We start from the raw sequence: 17,320 nt of genomic DNA on the forward strand, positions 1-17,320 counted from the left end.
ATTGTAACTATCTGAGAGAGCTTGCAAAGACAGAGAAGCCGTCCCATTCACTGGCCTATTGACTACTGCCATCTAGTGTCAGAGCTTTGTCTTTTAAAACTGCTTATAAGCTTTGTTCCTGTTATATAGCAGCTACTGCTTCATAGAAAAATTCAATTTTAGTCGCTGATAAGAAATGTTAAATCAAATGATTCAAATAATGAATTGAGTTGTTTTAAGTTTAGCATTGTATTCGTTTGGTTTTCTGAGTTATTTTACTGTATATTAAGCTGTTAATGTTAATGGTAGCAAATTTGTCCCACGGATTTTATGCAATGATAATGATCAATGATATCCAGTTTTTTAATTAATGTTATATTTCATAATAATTATTATATTCTCTATTTGTTTCATTGTCTTTACAGTACAGTTTATATTAGAATAAGGAACATAAAACAAATGATTTTTGATTTAATGATGTAAAAAATCCCTGTAAATTAAGCATTAAAAGAAACGAATCTGTTTTATTTTGAAGGATGAACTCCTAAAGCGGAAGTGTTTAGCACTGTTAGCCTGCTGTCAGCGTAAAGCACTACCTCAACTTCACAACAAAATCTCGCTGTTTTCCCCCTCAATGACCGCCACAATAGAAAGGAAATAACACCGACGTGAACCTGGCGAACACACAACGTAAAGCATTCCGTTTCCTCTGATTCATGGACTTGTGAAGTATTTTTAATTTCATCGCTGGTCTGACATGGCTGCGAACCCTCCAGGACCAGGCTTTCAAAACAAGACCCGAGTGGCCATCCTGGCGGAGCTGGACAAAGAGAAGCGGCGGCTGCTGCAGAGCCAGTCCATGAACAGCCCCGGAGCCAACATCCCTCTGTCGTCTCGACCCAGTCTGAAGGATGTGAGGGACAGCGCGGAGCAGCAACACATCGCCGCCCAGCAGAAGGCCGCCCTGCAGCATGCTCACGTCCACTCGTCCGGCTTCTTCATCACTCAGGACTCCTCGTTTGGGAACCTCATCCTCCCTGTGCTGCCCCGGCTGGAGCCCGATTTATGAACCTCCCAACTAACACCACCGTGGCTAGACTTTTGACAACAACTCCAATGCACAGAAAACACTTATTATTTTTTATTTTTTTTGTATTTTTGGGACTCTTGAGTCAGAATGGTGATTTGACCATCCACAAAGTCTCCTCCAGAATAAAACATGACACTTGAACTCAGTCAGTGTTGCTCTCACGGGGAACATCTAATGATTACCTACACCTGTAAACAGCCAAACAGAATATGACCAGTCATTATAGACTATTTAGTGATATCATAACACATTTCCAACACACTAATAATCAAAACTTTTCTATGCAGTGGGATGATTGGGATGAATGTGATTAAGGGAGTCATCATTGCCCGAGAACATTTACTGTGAAAATGTACATTTTTGGAAACGAAATGGCTGCAGGACGAATTTTTTTCTCTACAAAACATGAGGCAGTGTGGAATGAACTTACCAAAGTGAATATGATCAATTTCTGAAGAGCCAAGTGTGAAAACTAGTTTTACCATTTTAATAGCTTCATAATGTGCTTGTGGCATAGCCTTTATCGTAATTAATGAAATTCACATTCATCATATATTAACCCTGTTTTTTTTTTTGTTGCTCTTTGTGTTTTTCCAGCGAATGATTTAACCCTAGATTTAAATCATGAAACACTGTCTTTTTATTTGCCTTTTGTGTGAAGTTAAAGGGAACATGGGTTCACTGTAAAATGCACAGTCATGTATACTGTATTTTTCTGTGATGTCATCTTCTCACAATCTGTTTAATCTTTAATCTTCTTATTATCTGTTTATCTTAATGTCATTTGTTATTTTTCACTTCTTCAATTGTATTGTTTTTACCTTTAACAGCCTTTCCAGACCTATTGTTTCTAATTGAGTCCTTCATTTGCATTTATTCTTGTTTATCTGCTCACATTTTGTTCTTGTCCTTTTGTTTAAAATAGATCACTCAATGTTTGGCCTGATTCTTATGTTCCTCAGCTCCTGCCTTTGATTTGTCAGTCAAAGCACTTCGTAAACATCTGTTTTTAAAAGGTGCTATATAATAAAAGTTATTATTATTTATTTGTATTATAAAGTTCCGGAAAAAAAAAAACACACAAGTGTAATATCACTGGCAGCCACAAGCATGGGCGGTTCTAGGCAGGGGTCAACAGGGGCCAGTGCCCCCTGTAACACTGAGCTTGGTCCCCCCCTGTGGCCCCCCCTCCAAAAGGAAGAGCCCCTCTCAAAACACGTACACAGTAATTGACTCACAATCTAGTATTAAATTCTGTTACTGAAACAAATATAAATCATGGTATTTTATGATGTGCGCTATTCTTTGGCATAATATTTATATATTTTTTTTTTAAAGCGATCATCTTTGTCTATTTTTCACCTGGGTTTAATGTTCCCCTCTGCCAAAACAACTGGCCCCAGTTTGCCCCCCCTCAGTAAAAGTGGTCTAGAACCGCCCCTGGCCACGAGGGAGCTGAGTTTTGCTTGAATCGATCGTAATCAAACGTTCTGCACTCAGTTGCTTTTCCCTGAATCATGTGAGTCGATCGCAGAGCTGACGCCACCGCTGATGCAACACACTGACAGGTCCACCCAGCCGGCTTCTCTCTAACACGTCTCACTGTAACAAGACAGAGGTATGTCCGCAGAATTTTACAGCATGTATGGTAGACTAAATGTTGGAAATGTAGATACTAAATGTAGGAACCGATCCCTGTCCGGAAACATCACAGGAGCGACTTCAGCTGCACATGGTTGTGTTGCTAGCTAGCTAGTTAGCTAAATAGCTCGGTTTAATAACCACTATGATCTTCTACTACATTTCATTATGTTAGGAAAATCGTCCAGCTTCCTTTTAATTTTGAAAAACATCTAAAACATGTTTTCTGCTACCTGCTTTTCGCCCTACTGTTCATCTTTGGTGAAAAAGATGAGTAGGCGAGTTCTTAGTTTGGTCCTCCACATTGTCAGTGGCTGACAGAAACAATGAAACTTTAAGTAATTTAATAGACATTAAACTCACTTTACACTTTAAGTGTTTTGACAAAATGAAATCAAGCTGACATTAATTCTAACAATTTTTAATTCCTATTTTTCCAGTGAGATTTCCCTGCGCCATGGCAGAACAGCTCAGTCCAGATGAGAAGTTCCACCTCATTACCAGGAACCTTCAGGTGAACACACACACACACACACACACAGAGACACACACACACAGACACAGACACACACACTCACACTCACACTCACAGACACATACACATACACACACACACAGACACACACACTCACACTCACAGACACACACACACACACACACACACACACACACACACATACACACACACACACACACACACACACACACACACACACACACACAGACACACTCACAGACACACACACACACACAGACACACACACACACACTCTCTGTAAAGTTCCCCAGAAGCTTACATCCAGCAATCTTCAAATGTGTGTGTGGTGTGTGTTGCAGGAGGCCCTTGGAGAGGAGAAGGTGAAGCAGGTTCTGCAGGAGAGAGAGCTGAAGGTGTACTGGGGAACGGCAACAACTGGAAAACCCCACATCGCCTACTTTGTCCCCATGTCAAAGATAGCAGATTTCCTCAGGGCTGGATGTGAGGTGGGTAGACATTATTGAGCATTTTGAGCTTCTGTGAAGGAATTCACATTGATATGTGTTACCTGCTTCAGCAAATCTTTTTTTTTTTTTTTAAAAAAGCATGTTTTTACTTTTAACTCTCTCCCTTAGGTCACGATTCTGTTTGCAGACTTACATGCTTTCCTAGACAACATGAAGGCCCCCTGGGAGCTGCTGGAGCTCAGAGTAAAATATTACGAACAGGTCATTAAGGCCATGTTGGAGAGCATTGGTGTGCCTCTGGATAAACTCAAGTTTGTCAAAGGAACTGACTACCAGCTCAGCAGGTGAGTTGTTCTGCTGATGTTTCTCAGAGAGGCTGTCTTAACATAAACTTTCTTAGAGTAATTGAACGAATGGCTTGCATCTGTTTTGTCAGAGAGTACACTCTGGATGTGTACCGTCTGTCCTCCATGGTCACTGAGCACGATGCTAAGAAGGCTGGAGCTGAGGTCGTCAAACAGGTGGAGCATCCCCTGCTGAGTGGGCTGCTCTACCCTGGACTGCAGGTAACAATGCTGTCCTATGATAAGGTGTAAATGCTGCTTGAAGTGGTGTAAGATCATCCTGGTGTTCCTTAGAACTCGACTGATAAGAATGGACTTCTGTTATTACTATGGTAACAGCAAAAATATCCCCATGAAGTGATGTAACTCCTCCATATTGAAGCTGTTTTAAACTAGAGCTGCCAGTGGATGTAGTCTACGGCCCTGTGTCCACCTTGTGCGTTTTTTTTCCGGGCAGAAAAGCGCTGGCTGTGCGCTCTGGAGTGCTTGTATGAAGGGGTTTTTTTTTTGCGCTGCGCTGCGTCAGTCCTGTCCCTATGACAACAGTCTGTTGACAACGGCTGCTGTGTTACCAAAACACCTCCGTTACTTTTTGCTGTATGTTTTTTTTTTTTTTTATCTTAGATTGTTTATCGCCTGATCAGACGCGGATGTGGTTACAAGACGTGATCCGTACGCGGCAAAACTACAGGGAACATCGTACATTTGGAAAAGAGCGCAGGCGTAGTCTATAGCGCCTTTCTGAAAGGTTTCAAATTGTTCGTGTTGAGCGCTTCGGAGCGGCTGCACAAAAAGTGCTCGGAAGAAAGACGCTGGGTGCTGCGCTTTTTCTCTCCGGGCAACCGCTCTCTGCTCATTGAATTTAATAAAGACGCTGATGCTCAGAAATAAACACTAGGTGGACGCAGGGGCCTGAGTGTACCCTCACATCTGTGTGTCTTAAGAACATGTTGGAGTTTTGCATACAAACTGTATTTACTACTACATTTCTGTTTTGATTTGCATCATAAAAGTGATTTATCTTTGTTCTCAGGCTCTGGATGAGGAGTACCTCAAGGTTGATGCCCAGTTTGGAGGTGTTGATCAGAGGAAGATTTTCACTCTTGCAGAGAAGGTACCTTCTCGTTCCATCTTTGTTTATATATTTTAAGTCATCACCTTCTTACTCCTGTCACTACTGACCACTTGACAAAAATGAAACAGCACGTCGTTAATAACAAACTAAATGTTTCTGTATAGTAATTCCATGATACAGTTTTCATGTCTGTAAAATATCAACTTTAACTGTAGCCTTTCATTCATCCACAGTACTTGCCGTCTCTTGGTTATGCTAAGCGCGCCCATCTGATGAACCCGATGGTACCCGGACTAACAGGGGCAAAGATGAGCTCCTCAGAAGAAGTAAAGCTCGTTATAATCAAGAAAGTGAATCAAAATCTTAAACTGCAATGTTCATCATCAGTAATAAATTAATCTGGCTGCAGGAGTCTAAGATTGATCTGCTGGACTCCAAAGAAGATGTGAAGAAGAAGCTAAAGAAGGCTTTCTGTGAGCCAGGCAACATCCAGAACAACGGAGTCCTCTCCTTTGTCAGATATGTCCTCTTCCCTCTGCGTGGAGGTAGACATTCCTCTGCAACATCCTTCTATTTCTCGCCTGCAGACATTTCCTCCAGTCATTTAAAGAATAGAAAAGAAGTTCATCATTGAAAATCTTGTGTTTCAGATTTCTGCGTCAAAAGAGATGCCAAGTGGGGTGGAGACAAAATCTACACTGCGTTTGAAGAGGTGGAGAAGGACTTCGCTGAGGAGGTGAAGTGTATTTGGTTTATTAGAATAATGAACTCTTCAAGTAAATCCTGTCATGCCTGGTCTTAACCACGAGTCATTTCTGACTTGGTCAGGTCGTCCACCCTGGAGACCTGAAGGCGTCAGTGGAACTAGCACTAAACCAACTTCTGGAGCCGATAAGAAAGAAGTTTGAGTCACCTGAGCTCCGCAAACTCACCAACTCTGCCTATCCCAGCGCCTCAAAGACGAGTCAGTATTTTACCCATCATCCTGATTGTCTTTTTCCCTCTCGCATAGTTTTAAGTCTATTCATCCAATCATAGAGTAATTTAGTATAAAAGGATGTCAACTTGATCTGTGTGGAGAATTGTCTTCATCAGTGTGTGTGTGTGTGCTGGTATAATTAGAAGGAGCAGGAAAGGGTGCCAAGGCAGGAGGCGGAGGTGGAGGAGGAGAGGATGATGAGCTGGCCCCCTCCAGACTGGACATCAGGGTGGGCAAGATCATCAGTGTAGGGAAGGTAAGATATCTAGATTTTCCCTTGATGCCCGTTCACCCGATTTAGTGTTGTAGTCAAGACCACACTAACCGAGAGCAAGACATTCACTCCCAATTTCCACATACTCTGTGCACGCCACGGTCCGTCAGGGACACGCACACTATTATAAATCAAATGTATTATTATTATTTGTATTTTAAAGCACCACAATGCACACAGATCTATAACCTTAGCAAGTTTGTTCTTCTTACTTGTTGTCAGAAATATGTCATTACACTTATTAAAAGCCCCATTCACCTAACAAGACCAGAAAAAGGTTTGAACTATACGTATCTATATCTTGAAATAAGCTATTTATCTGGATTTATCAGGTGTCTTATAGTAAGTGTATGTAAGTGAGATATGTTTTTACTAGAAAATTAGATGACTAGGGTTGTTATGGCATTGTTGTACTAAGATTTGAGTTTTTGCCGATGTCTGATGCATAAGACACCTGGATAGATTTCCAAACAGGCAAAACATTCAGTGACCTATCGGCAGCTGTTTCATTCATAAAATTAGATAAAGATCAGATAAACTCCTCGTGGTTTGGAAACCAAAGTTAATAACAGACGACTTTGTGGACTTCATCGAGATATTCCACCTGTACTAAAGTCCTCTGCCTTTCTGTTCACGTGTATTTTTTTTTTAAGCACCCTGATGCCGACTCACTGTACCTGGAGAAGATTGACGTTGGCGAGCCTGAGCCGAGGACAGTAGTGAGCGGGCTGGTAGCCTATATATCACAGGAGGACTTACAGGACAGGATGGTGTTGGTTCTTTGCAATCTGAAACCCCAGAAGATGCGGGGGATTGAGTCTCAGGCCATGCTGCTGTGTTCCTCTATGTGAGTGTTGGTTATGTCTACATAAAAGCTAACATAACTCAGTTCACCTGTTTTTTTTTTTTTTGACAAATTGTCATATCTAATTTTTAGTGAAGGGGAGCCAAGGAGGGTCGAACCACTGGACCCTCCAGAGGGCTCATCGCCAGGAGAACAGGTCTTTGTGGAGGGATATGAGACGGGCAAACCAGACGACAGACTCAATCCAAAGAAGAAAGTGTGGGAGAAACTACAGGTATGCATCATTAAGATTCTACTGTGACTCTTTCAATAGACTATTACAATACCATAAAGTGTTTCTTCTGTAGGTGGATGGAGCACGTATACTTACTTAACATTATTATTCTGGTGTCTCTTTAGGTTGACCTGAACGTCTCAGGCGAGTGTGTTGCTCAGTGGAAAGACAGGCAGCTGATGACCAAACTAGGACAGATCACATGTAAGACACTCAAAGGAGGCAACATCAGTTAGATATCCATCCATTACATTCACCACTGAGGCTGCCCCTGCTGGCCACATTACATGAAAAACCCTCTCATCAACAAATCGTCATGGCAACTGGGGTCACACTTCACATGGACGTCTTCTCGAAGAACGATGGGACAACGATGCCAAAACCCTCAGACACGTTCGGCGGCTTAAACCATTTCTCATACCTTGCTTCAAATTTATCAGAAAGATAAGAGGGATGTTTAACAAAAATTCTGTAAATAATCAACCAACGATTAATTTCTTCCTCATAACAGGAGTTGTAAGGTGTTGCTAAGTCACCCAACTGTAAAGATACAAAATGACAGCTTTTCTACAATAGACACACATTTGTACTCAGAGAATGGAGGTTAACCATCGTGATGCTGCAGTACTCGTTTCCCATTCCTGGAAGATTCTCAGCTGATAAAAGGGATTGATTAGTGTGTCATTAATCTTCCAGTTTAAAGTCACACTGTGTTGATTGCCTTGATAGCTCATCGTGGGGAGTGGCCAATCTGTTATCCTAATAAATAAGACTGGTTTTATGTTCAACAGGCATCAGATGTAAATAAATCATTTTGTCATGTACTGTAAGAGAACAATATCTTCAAATAACTGTCATACAATCAAATAATGCATCATCACTCAAATGAAATAAAAACAACTGTCTGGATTCTGTGGTCTGCAGAAATTAATTCTGTCTTTTCAGGATTTATCATGCCATGTCTAATAAGAAAAAAGCAAAACACATGTTTATTTTTAATACACTTAAATTTTATTTATAGAAGTAATAACTGTACAGAATTCTTTATAATCATTACGATGAAGATTTTTGACCTATTATGAAGAGTCAGTCAAATTCACTCACCAATGATTTTGTTAGGGGAAAGCATATTGTGCAACAAGTCATTAGCTTGATATATTAAAAAAAAAAAAAAAAAAAGTCTTGTTTCAAAGTTTTAGCCACAGAGCATTTTAAAAAAAGCACTGATCTCACACTAAATCTTCTCCAGTGTATCAAATCACTCAGGGCCGCATTTCACACCCGTAGCCCTAAACGTGTTTTCAGATGTGATAGATCACCGATGTGGTCGGAGAAAGTGACTGACAGAGCTCCAAGTGAAACCAGGCACAAACCAAAATTATACCTGCATCCTAAAAGGACTCGGATTCTGTTTGGCTGACCTTTATGAAACCACAGAAGAAGACTGTAAAAGCATCTAAGCAACATCTGTAATTCAATGCTTCTGCAAGTATTAATGTGTATCAACTTAAGCGTTATAAAAAGTGCCTCTGTCTGATTAGACAAAATCTCATCCTCTCGTTCTTGTGAATATGCAGCATCCCTTTTTCTTAAATACTATACCAGAGCTATCTTTTTTATGCACACAGTGGAAAGCAGGACTTAAATTGCGTGTGCCAATCAGATCTGGATATTACAGAAAGCAAGGAAATTTTGATCTTGATCCCCAATAAAATGATTCTTTATATTACAACAGGGGGAACTGAACAGACAGTGAACCTTTGTACAGAAATGCATTGTGAGACTAATCTTTTCTGCTGAGCTGCAGTGAGCATTACCCATTTCTTCCTCTGGGAGGCAATATCACACTAGACAAATATTTACAGTTCAGCCATTGTACACCCTTTTCATCCTGAGGGGCCTTGATAAGAGAACTATAGCTTAGAAAAATACTCCAGAATAAAGCTTTCATAAGAAACTCAACGCAACAGGTTTTTTCTTCTTTTTTTTTTTGCATAAATACGTAGGAAGGCCATTTCAGGCTAAGGCTTTTAGAGAAGATGCAACACTCGTGATTGTTGAATTATATGTCTCAGTTATGTCCGCTTCTGCTGGGGGGGGGGGGGGGGGGTTGTCCTATGTCCTTGTTCCTCTGGCGTCTTCACTTCTTCACAATGTGCTCTCAAAACAGTGTTTCAATTGTGTCTGCTGTCACTCTTGTAGCTGAGGGAGGAAGAAAAGAGGAGGCTAGACATTAATCAACGTAATACTGTTACAGGAACACATGTAATGGGTATTCCGTCCTAATCAAATTCAGTCACGGAGACATGATCATGAGCTTCGGGTTAGGGCTGATTGGAGGACATGTTTGCACATTTGACTGGTAAAAGCTGTAGGCAAAGTCTGCAGCATTTGTATTGCGTCAATGTGAAAGGAAGTTTACGTTTGCTATGGAGAGCTAAAAATGTGCCCTTTAAGGCGATATTAAAGTGCTTCATTGTGTACTATAATGGTAATGTTAGAATTTCCATTCTGCTTTTTCATGACAAAAAGAGGGGCTACTTTGATATATGTCGTCACAGACTCAGTCAGCGTTAATCAGTTTACACACTCAGCAGGTACACTGTTTTAGTACACCAAAACGCACTAATGAGGCCTTGTCTCTCAAATACAATGGCAGAAAATCATGCTCACAAATAGAAATGCTGATCTTACTTGTTGTCTCGGCGTATGCTACCCCACTCGCATTCCGTACTCCAATGGCTCCATTTCCTCCGACGCTGACGTCCGTCGTTGCTGAACAAGCAGGATCATTCCGCGAAGGACTGAGGCTGCCATGTGCTGGTTTCTTTGCTACAGGTGGAGGTACTTTGTCAGATTTCACCCCGCCGTTGGAGAGGGCGACGGCCTTTGATTGGTCAGACATCTGCATAAGCTCAGCGGCCAAGCTTTCTTTTAGACTTGCCTGAGCTTCAGGGCAGGAGGCAGCAGCAGTCTCTATGACAACCTTTTTTGTGCTCCTGGAGAAGATAAAGCTGGCTGTAGTGGCTGGCGACTTGAGCATGTCATTTACATCAGGTGACCTCTGAGACAGAGCGCTTTGCTCACTGACGTAGCTGTAGGTGGACGACCTCACTCCCAGTCGGGATGGAAGACCATCTCTTGAAGACATAGCAGCGGTTTTCATACGTATGGCTTCCTGTAAGCGCATGGAAGGGGTGTTAAGTGCCACAGGAGACGTCTGAGCCGTCTTAGGGGGAGATTTCAGTGACAGAGACTTGCGGATTGGCTTTTGTGGAATGTTTTGAGGTCCTGGGGTGCTGGTGCTATTTTCAAGAGCTGGGACTCCCTGGTTTGTTGACTTGTCCTCTGATGGAGCTTTCACCAGATCATCAGTCATGTTGACTGATCTGAGACGAACCATCTGAAGCAGGGAGGGAGTGACCAGAGGTATGTTAGCATCCTCTTTGGGAATGGGTGCACTTTTGTGGCGAGAAAGAAGCTCTTTGCTCCTGGCGTCTCGATTTGCCACGCTGGGCTGCCTCCTGAAACTAACACCGTGAGTTAAATTCTCTGCTGGTAAAGGAGGTGCTACTGGGATAGTAACTGGAGGTTGGGTACTGACTGGAGGCTCGGCGGGAGACTGATTTTCAATTTTCAGACAGAGTCGATTCTGAGAACTGCTTGAAGAAATCAAAGCAGAGACCGGTGCTGTGTTCTCTACTGTTGTGATAGGCTCCAAAATAGGTACATCCACTGGTGGAACTGGTTGGGCTTTGTCTGAAACAGGCAAAATATTCTGCTCTTGTCTGCAAGAAATCTCATCACAGGTGTTGTCTTTTGAAACCTGTACGCCAACCTCCGGTTTGATGTCAGCGAATGTTTGTGGAACAGAAGGAAGCACATCTGGAGTTTGTTCATGTACAGAGGCCCCGGCTTCACTCGGCTCTTCAATTGTCTCTACCATCTCCTCTGTGTGTCTCTTTGAGAGATCCAGCTTTGCCATCACTTTTGGCACTGTCTCTGCCACAAAGGGCGGAGGAGGTGGAGGAAATTCAACCTCCTCTCCTCCATCGAAAACAGAGTCCCCTTCCATAGGAGGAGGAGGGGGTGGCCAGCAAGACTCTATGACATGGCCCTCTTCCTCTACCTTCTCCAAATCATCTGGTGCCATGGATACTGATGAAGTCGGAGTTTTTCTTGACAGAGGAGGTGTCGGGTGGTATGCTGGTGGAGGCGAAGGTGGCGGTGAGATCTTACTAATTTTGGGGACATCTACAGTAAGTGTCTGCATGGGTTTGACCTCTTTGTCGTCTGTCTCATTCTCACGCTTGTCAACTAAAGCTGGAACCCCATCCAGTGACTGGATAGTAGTGTTCTTAACAGGTTCATCAACTTCTGATTTTGCACTGCTACTCATTTGGCTCTGTTCTCCATTCATCAAGGGCTCTTTTGACACTAATACTTCTCTGTGCAGTACCGTCATGGGTTTGGTCATGACAGGAGGGGGTTCTTTCTTTGGAGTTGTCTCCTGACTCTCAGGAAGCTTGACGACAGGGCTACTACTCTGTTCTTGTGCCTGAGTGTCAACACATGCATCTGTTGTATCTTGCCGGACGTCTGGACAGTCCCGATTCTCCAGCTCCTTGTGAACAATGTCAGGCGCTGTTTCTAACAATGTCTCCGGCTTGGCAGTGCTCTCTGATGCTTCTAAGACAGCTATGTCTACAGTTGATTGTTTTTTAACTAATTCTTGCATCTCATTGCTGGCTTCAGTCTGAGTGCCTGCTTGCTTCACTGAGCTCACCTGTGTCTCTGCTGGTATCTGGGTTCCTTTGCTGATAGTAGGAGAAGGACCACACAGCAGCTCAAAGGAGCGTCTGTTGTGGACCCATGTCTCTGGAGGGGGAGGACACGGTGCTTTGACTTTGGGAGGTTGTGGGATATTTAACAGCTCTCTGACTTCAACCCCTAAAGTTGAAGAACTGTTATTTGGAGTGAGCTCTTTAGCAGCAACATCAGGGGAAGATCCCTGTGGAGGTGGACTGGGGCTACATGTGGAAGTATGTAGATTGACAGACTCAGATGCACCAGATGAAAGAGAGGTAAGAGAGGAGGAAGGAGAAGCTGCTGAAGATGAGGCCCGAGACACTGATCTGTCTGGTTTGACTGGTGTCTTTTTCGGCTTTTCAGGGGAGGTTGGAGAGATCCCTTTTGGGGAAAGTGTTGGTGTGCCGCTCTGACTTGAGTAACCACTGGAAGGGGACATAGTACGGTCGAATTTCCCTCCTTCAGAGGGAGTTTTCTGTGGGGATGAGTTAGTGCATTCTGATTTGGGCTCTGGTGCTTTTTCTGCTACATTGGAAGAGGCCTGTGTGGGGCTCAAGGGACTGTTGGAAGCATTTAGGGAAATGGACCCAGTAGAGTTTGATATAGGAATGGGGATCTTAGTGGTATCCATTGAAGTTATTGTATCCTTTGCTACAGTATTTTCTGCCATCTTTCCAGACAACGATTCATTGAGATCTTTGCAATCTACCAGAACCCTGGAGTTGCTCCTGATCCTATTACTATGCAGAGAGTTTGTTCTCCTTGGAGGTGCTGGGGGTTGCTTGGTCTTCATAACAGACAGACTACGAGTGACATTTTGGTTGGTTTTCCCATCCTCCCCAGTTGCCACTGACTCTGAAATACCAGACTCACATCCTTGACCTGCAAAAACGTTTTCACTTTTACTGCTACTCATGCTCACTGAGCTACGGAGGCTGACAAGGTCATTCTCCCCACCAGAGTGCTCTCCCTGGCTGTCCTGCCCATTCAGGCCCACTCTCTGTGACTTAGCGCTCCGTGTGCTGCCCTTAGAGGATACAGGAGAGGAGTGTGAAATAATGGTCTTTGAAGATTGGGACTTGCTCCAGTTTGACCCTGAATCTGATATGGGCGTTCGTGTGGAGTTGTTGTGAAAATCGTCAGCTTGGGAACCATCACCATCTGATCTTCTGGACAGCAAAGGGCTGACCGATGAGTCCCCGGATGCCAGGCTGCTCTTGCTTACAGTGCGGACGCTACCGCTGTGGTTAACACCGCTGCCACGTGTCCGGCTGCTGCTGCTGCGGTCAATCTCTATGACGTCAAACGAGGCTGGCAAGACCGCATTAGGTATGATTGTAGACAAGTAGGTGGCCTGAGGAGAAATTGACATCACTGGGCCCTTAAAAAGAGAGAGCCAAAAAAAAAAGAAAAGTAAAAAAAAAAGAATTCACAGCCAAGTTTCAAGACATCTGGACTGTAACAGTAACGATGCTTAAGACTGACGAGTCAGAAAAGGCTTTTTAACTTGAAAGCCTTTTTCTTGTAACTAATTTCATTCTTACCTGGGGTTCCTGGAGGAAGCTTAGCATTGTTGAAGAAGAGAAGGTGAAAGAAGTGGTCATGCCAGGTACTGCAAGGGACTTGGGTCTCACATTTGAGGTGGGACCGTGATAAGAGCCAAAGCCCTGGTGGTTGAAGGGCTGCTCGTCTTGATTCATTGCCCGTAGGTGCTTCCTCAGCAGCTGTTCATCTCTGGATGCATCCTGCTTTGGAGTGGAGAGAGGACCATTCTTTAGTAATACAACCTCACTTAATGTAAAACTATTATGAAGTAATTTATTCCTTGTGAGGAACCTTTTACCTCAAACACATCTGAAAGATGCACCCTTGCTCCCTCTTTATTTGTGAGTGGGGTCCCTCCATCAACCGTAGGAATAATGACCACACCTGATTGGCTGTTTCTGTCCTCTCCATCCTGATCAAGGGTTTGGGTGGAAACAAGCTGCTGGAAGGTTGAGGTTCTGTGCAATGCTGGAAAGAGGGCGGATAACTTTAACTAACAAGTTTACCACCAACGATACATGATGTCTATAGGATTAGCAAGGATGATGGTGTTGACATACCAAGTTCTTTCTGGACCTGGTTTGGAATACCCATGATGGTGGTCCTCCTGCTTCTTTTCCGGCTCCTATCTAATCGTTTTACTGGGTTCAGAGGCTTGAATGTAGAGCCTGAGTGAAACAGAGAAACGGTGAATTTGAGGAGATTTAATGTTGCAATGTAGAAACTTTATTGGGCACAAGACAAGTACCTTGACCAATAGCAGAAGCAGTTAACGTATTCATTGAAACCTAGTTCAGTATATTGGGGAATTTGATTTTACTGAAGGATTTTAAATATGGATGTTTTCGGTATAAATCAGAATATGAATTTGACAACCCTTGAGCACACACGCACACACACACACACACACACACAGACACACACACACACACACACACACACACACACACACACACACACACACAGACACACACACACACACACTCATTCTCTACCTTGCAGCTGTGATATGCAGAGGCAGCCGCAGTGATGTCTTCAAATGCTTTTGAGTAACCGAAAACAGATTCAGCTGTGTGTGCGTGTGAATGTGTGTAAAGTTCCTTCTCCTTTGATTCCAAACCATAAATGCAGCTGGGAATGAGATGTGCATGCTAAATAAGCACTCCAGTATGACTCTTTGTAAAGCAGGGAATTTAAGTTTAAAAAAAAAAGCTTGAACTGCTGCACTGACACAAGCTCTATGATTAGCTCCTATTTCCAGCAAGAATCAAAGAATCCAAGGAGATACGGAGGCTTCCTCTCTCTCTAAATATGCACAGAACGTCAGGCCTGCATGGCGTTTACCTTGGCGTGTGAGCACAGGCCTTGTCGACACAGCGGAGGTTACTGTGGTATCAGTGCTCCCTGCGGTGGATCTTGACTCCAGAGAGAAACCTCCGTCCTTGGAGCTGATATCATGCTCCAGACGCAGAGTATCTGTAGACTGCAGCGTATACACACACAAACATGCACAAACACACACAATAGTATTTAGTTAGGTGGCATGTTTAGTGTGTAGGACGTGAAGGAAAAATTATCCACAGAGCGTTTGGGGAACTTACAGCAATGCTCTCATTGTCAGGGAAGTTAACTCCATTTCTGTGTTCTGTACCAACCAAACAGAAAAGAAAAGAAACAATCTTAATACAAACTTAGTCATCACTAAAAGGGAGGGTCTTTAGGGATCATAACATAGATAAAGAAGCTTTAACTTCATAGAGAAAATTACCCTTGACAAACACATTTCAAAAAGGAAAGCACTCCCATGCAATTAACCACTCAGATATATTAACATAATCTAATATACTTGGGTTGGTCATTTAAAACTGTGGGCAAGTCTTACTGTATTTAGATGAATTGACATCTTTGAAAATAAAACACGATACATGTTTTTATATTTGTAGTGATGTGTCTTTACCTTCCTGCTGTAGTATCTTGAGGCCTTCCTGGGCCTCTGTGTGCAGGTCCTCCAGGTACTGTGGCCTGCTGCCCTCAATGAAAACATTCTCCTGGTAGTGCTGAGAGGTTGTGTAGTGGACGGTCAACCTCTTCTGGTCCTCGTTACCTTTCAGGCCAGCTGTTGGTATGATGGAAGAGATGAGGAAAAACAGAAAGGAAGACCAATTAAATTACTGTACTGTATGATGCTTAACATTTTAACAGTGAACGTTTCAAGAGAATGATAATTTAGCCATTTAGCATGAAATGGTCAAAATGATCATTTCTTTCATCAACAATTTTACCATCTTCCCTTTTGACCAAAAACACTCTTAATACACCATATACCTATATATATGTATATACTGTAACATTTACAGTCTATGGTATATACCCATAAAGCTTAAACCTTATTTTCCACAGGTATGGTAAGTGTTTCCACAGGTACATTCCTTGGTGTCTAAAGATATAAACTTCAACACGTAAATAAACAGACTCAACAGGTGTGCAGGGGCCAAATCATTTATCAGCTTTTCAGTGAATCCTCTGCACCTCAACCTGGTGTGATGCAGCACACTCTTCAAATCTCCTCAGCAAAGCAGTTGGGTGGGCAGATGTCCCAGCCTGACCAGGCTCTTAACAGTAAATTAGACTAGTAAATTGCCTGGTTAATCTCTTACTCTATCTCTCCTTCTCCTTATTCCATGAAGGATTAGATTATCTGGATTGTCCACATTTAAAGATGCCACTTGACCTCCTGCGTGGGAATAGACTCTTCCATGGTTTCAGTCAGTATCAAAGGATAAAGACTGTACAGAAATTAAGATCTGAAAATCTTTTGTTGAACAGTAGCCAATATAGCCAATGCTGGCACGGCCAATGATGCAGCTTTGGTTCAGTAATAGTTAACTACAGTTAGTTTTTGAATTGGCAGGGGAAAATAAATGGCTCTAAAATATGTAATTTAAAACCAGGTCTAGAAAACATATCTTGTGTGGATTCCCTCAGGGCTCAATCCTTGGACCTATTCTGTTCTCATATATGTTACCCCTGTGTTATGTACTTAACTTGTTGTTGTATCTCTTATCATTGTTATGCTGTCAACAGGCAACTCCATCTTAATAACTTTACCACCCTTCACCAGTGTCTAGCAGCTGTTACAAATTTGATGTGTGACAATTTTCTTCCACCTCGATTCTGACAAAACTGAAGTCTTAGTGATCGGCCCTGAATGCTTCACAAAAGTGGTCAGGCAGCATATTGGTCCCAAGTAACATTAAACCCCTGTCCAGGACCATTGGTATTCTAATTGTTTTTTTTTTCATATATAATATATATGCCAAAATAAAATCTATGCTACCCACACACAACACATTTTGTCTGGGTTAGAATACTGTAACTCCCTCTTCTCTGGTATCACACAATCCTCTTTAACCCTTTTTCAGTTAGCAAAAAGGCAGCAGCTAGGCTGTTAACAAACAAAATTGTTGGACACAAATCACTCCAATTCTCGCTTAACTACGCTGAAAACCTGTTATTCACTGAATCAACTTCGTAATCTTGTTAATAACGTATAAAGCCCT

The 17,320-nt window shown here is 42.6% G+C and overlaps 3 protein-coding genes across 6 annotated transcripts in view; 2 read left to right on the forward strand and 1 right to left on the reverse strand.

The window, feature by feature from the left end:
* Positions 1-541: 541 nt before the first annotated feature.
* Positions 542-2,003, forward strand: LOC132991456 (SOSS complex subunit C-like). The gene has a single exon (XM_061060229.1). It carries the CDS (start codon positions 737-739, stop codon positions 1,046-1,048), a length of 312 nt encoding a protein of 103 aa, XP_060916212.1. The 5' UTR covers positions 542-736; the 3' UTR covers positions 1,049-2,003.
* A 525-nt stretch (positions 2,004-2,528) lies between these two features.
* On the forward strand, positions 2,529-8,337 carry yars1 (tyrosyl-tRNA synthetase 1). The gene is made up of 14 exons (XM_061058838.1): positions 2,529-2,687; positions 3,151-3,224; positions 3,548-3,694; positions 3,824-3,999; positions 4,092-4,221; positions 5,033-5,113; positions 5,308-5,400; positions 5,484-5,619; positions 5,725-5,810; positions 5,903-6,038; positions 6,197-6,309; positions 6,981-7,174; positions 7,265-7,406; positions 7,532-8,337. The coding sequence occupies exons 2-14, from the start codon at positions 3,168-3,170 to the stop codon at positions 7,640-7,642; spliced, it is 1,602 nt and encodes a 533-aa protein (XP_060914821.1). The 5' UTR covers positions 2,529-2,687; positions 3,151-3,167; the 3' UTR covers positions 7,643-8,337.
* Positions 8,338-8,394: 57 nt separating this feature from the next.
* Positions 8,395-17,320, reverse strand: part of nhsl3 (NHS like 3) — a 42,299-nt gene continuing 33,373 nt past the window's right edge. For 3 of the 4 annotated variants that reach the window (XM_061058833.1, XM_061058836.1, XM_061058837.1), the window contains 8 exons: positions 15,718-15,876; positions 15,362-15,405; positions 15,105-15,243; positions 14,321-14,428; positions 14,059-14,228; positions 13,760-13,963; positions 10,101-13,596; positions 8,395-9,608 (listed from right to left, as the gene is read on the reverse strand). In XM_061058833.1, the coding sequence (XP_060914816.1) occupies positions 9,568-9,608; positions 10,101-13,596; positions 13,760-13,963; positions 14,059-14,228; positions 14,321-14,428; positions 15,105-15,243; positions 15,362-15,405; positions 15,718-15,876 (4,361 nt within the window). In that variant the 3' untranslated portion in view covers positions 8,395-9,567. The remainder of the gene's footprint in view (positions 9,609-10,100; positions 13,597-13,759; positions 13,964-14,058; positions 14,229-14,320; positions 14,429-15,104; positions 15,244-15,361; positions 15,406-15,717; positions 15,877-17,320) is intronic. The other variant, XM_061058834.1, reaches the window with a different exon arrangement.

The sequence above is a fragment of the Labrus mixtus genome, chromosome 16 (genome assembly GCF_963584025.1).
Source record: "Labrus mixtus chromosome 16, fLabMix1.1, whole genome shotgun sequence".
Lineage (NCBI taxonomy): Eukaryota > Metazoa > Chordata > Actinopteri > Labriformes > Labridae > Labrus > Labrus mixtus.

What these genes read in the sequence shown, in the direction of transcription:
- LOC132991456 (XM_061060229.1), top strand. Translation starts at nt 737, where the DNA reads ATGGCTGCGAACCCTCCAGGACCAGGCTTTCAAAACAAGACCCGAGTG.
- yars1 (XM_061058838.1), top strand. Translation starts at nt 3,168, where the DNA reads ATGGCAGAACAGCTCAGTCCAGATGAGAAGTTCCACCTCATTACCAGG. An exon ending in ACTGACTACCAGCTCAGCAG is followed by an intron (nt 4,000 to 4,091) that starts GTGAGTTGTTCT and finishes CTGTTTTGTCAG; the next exon opens with AGAGTACACTCTGGATGTGT. An exon ending in AGAAGGACTTCGCTGAGGAG is followed by an intron (nt 5,811 to 5,902) that starts GTGAAGTGTATT and finishes TGACTTGGTCAG; the next exon opens with GTCGTCCACCCTGGAGACCT.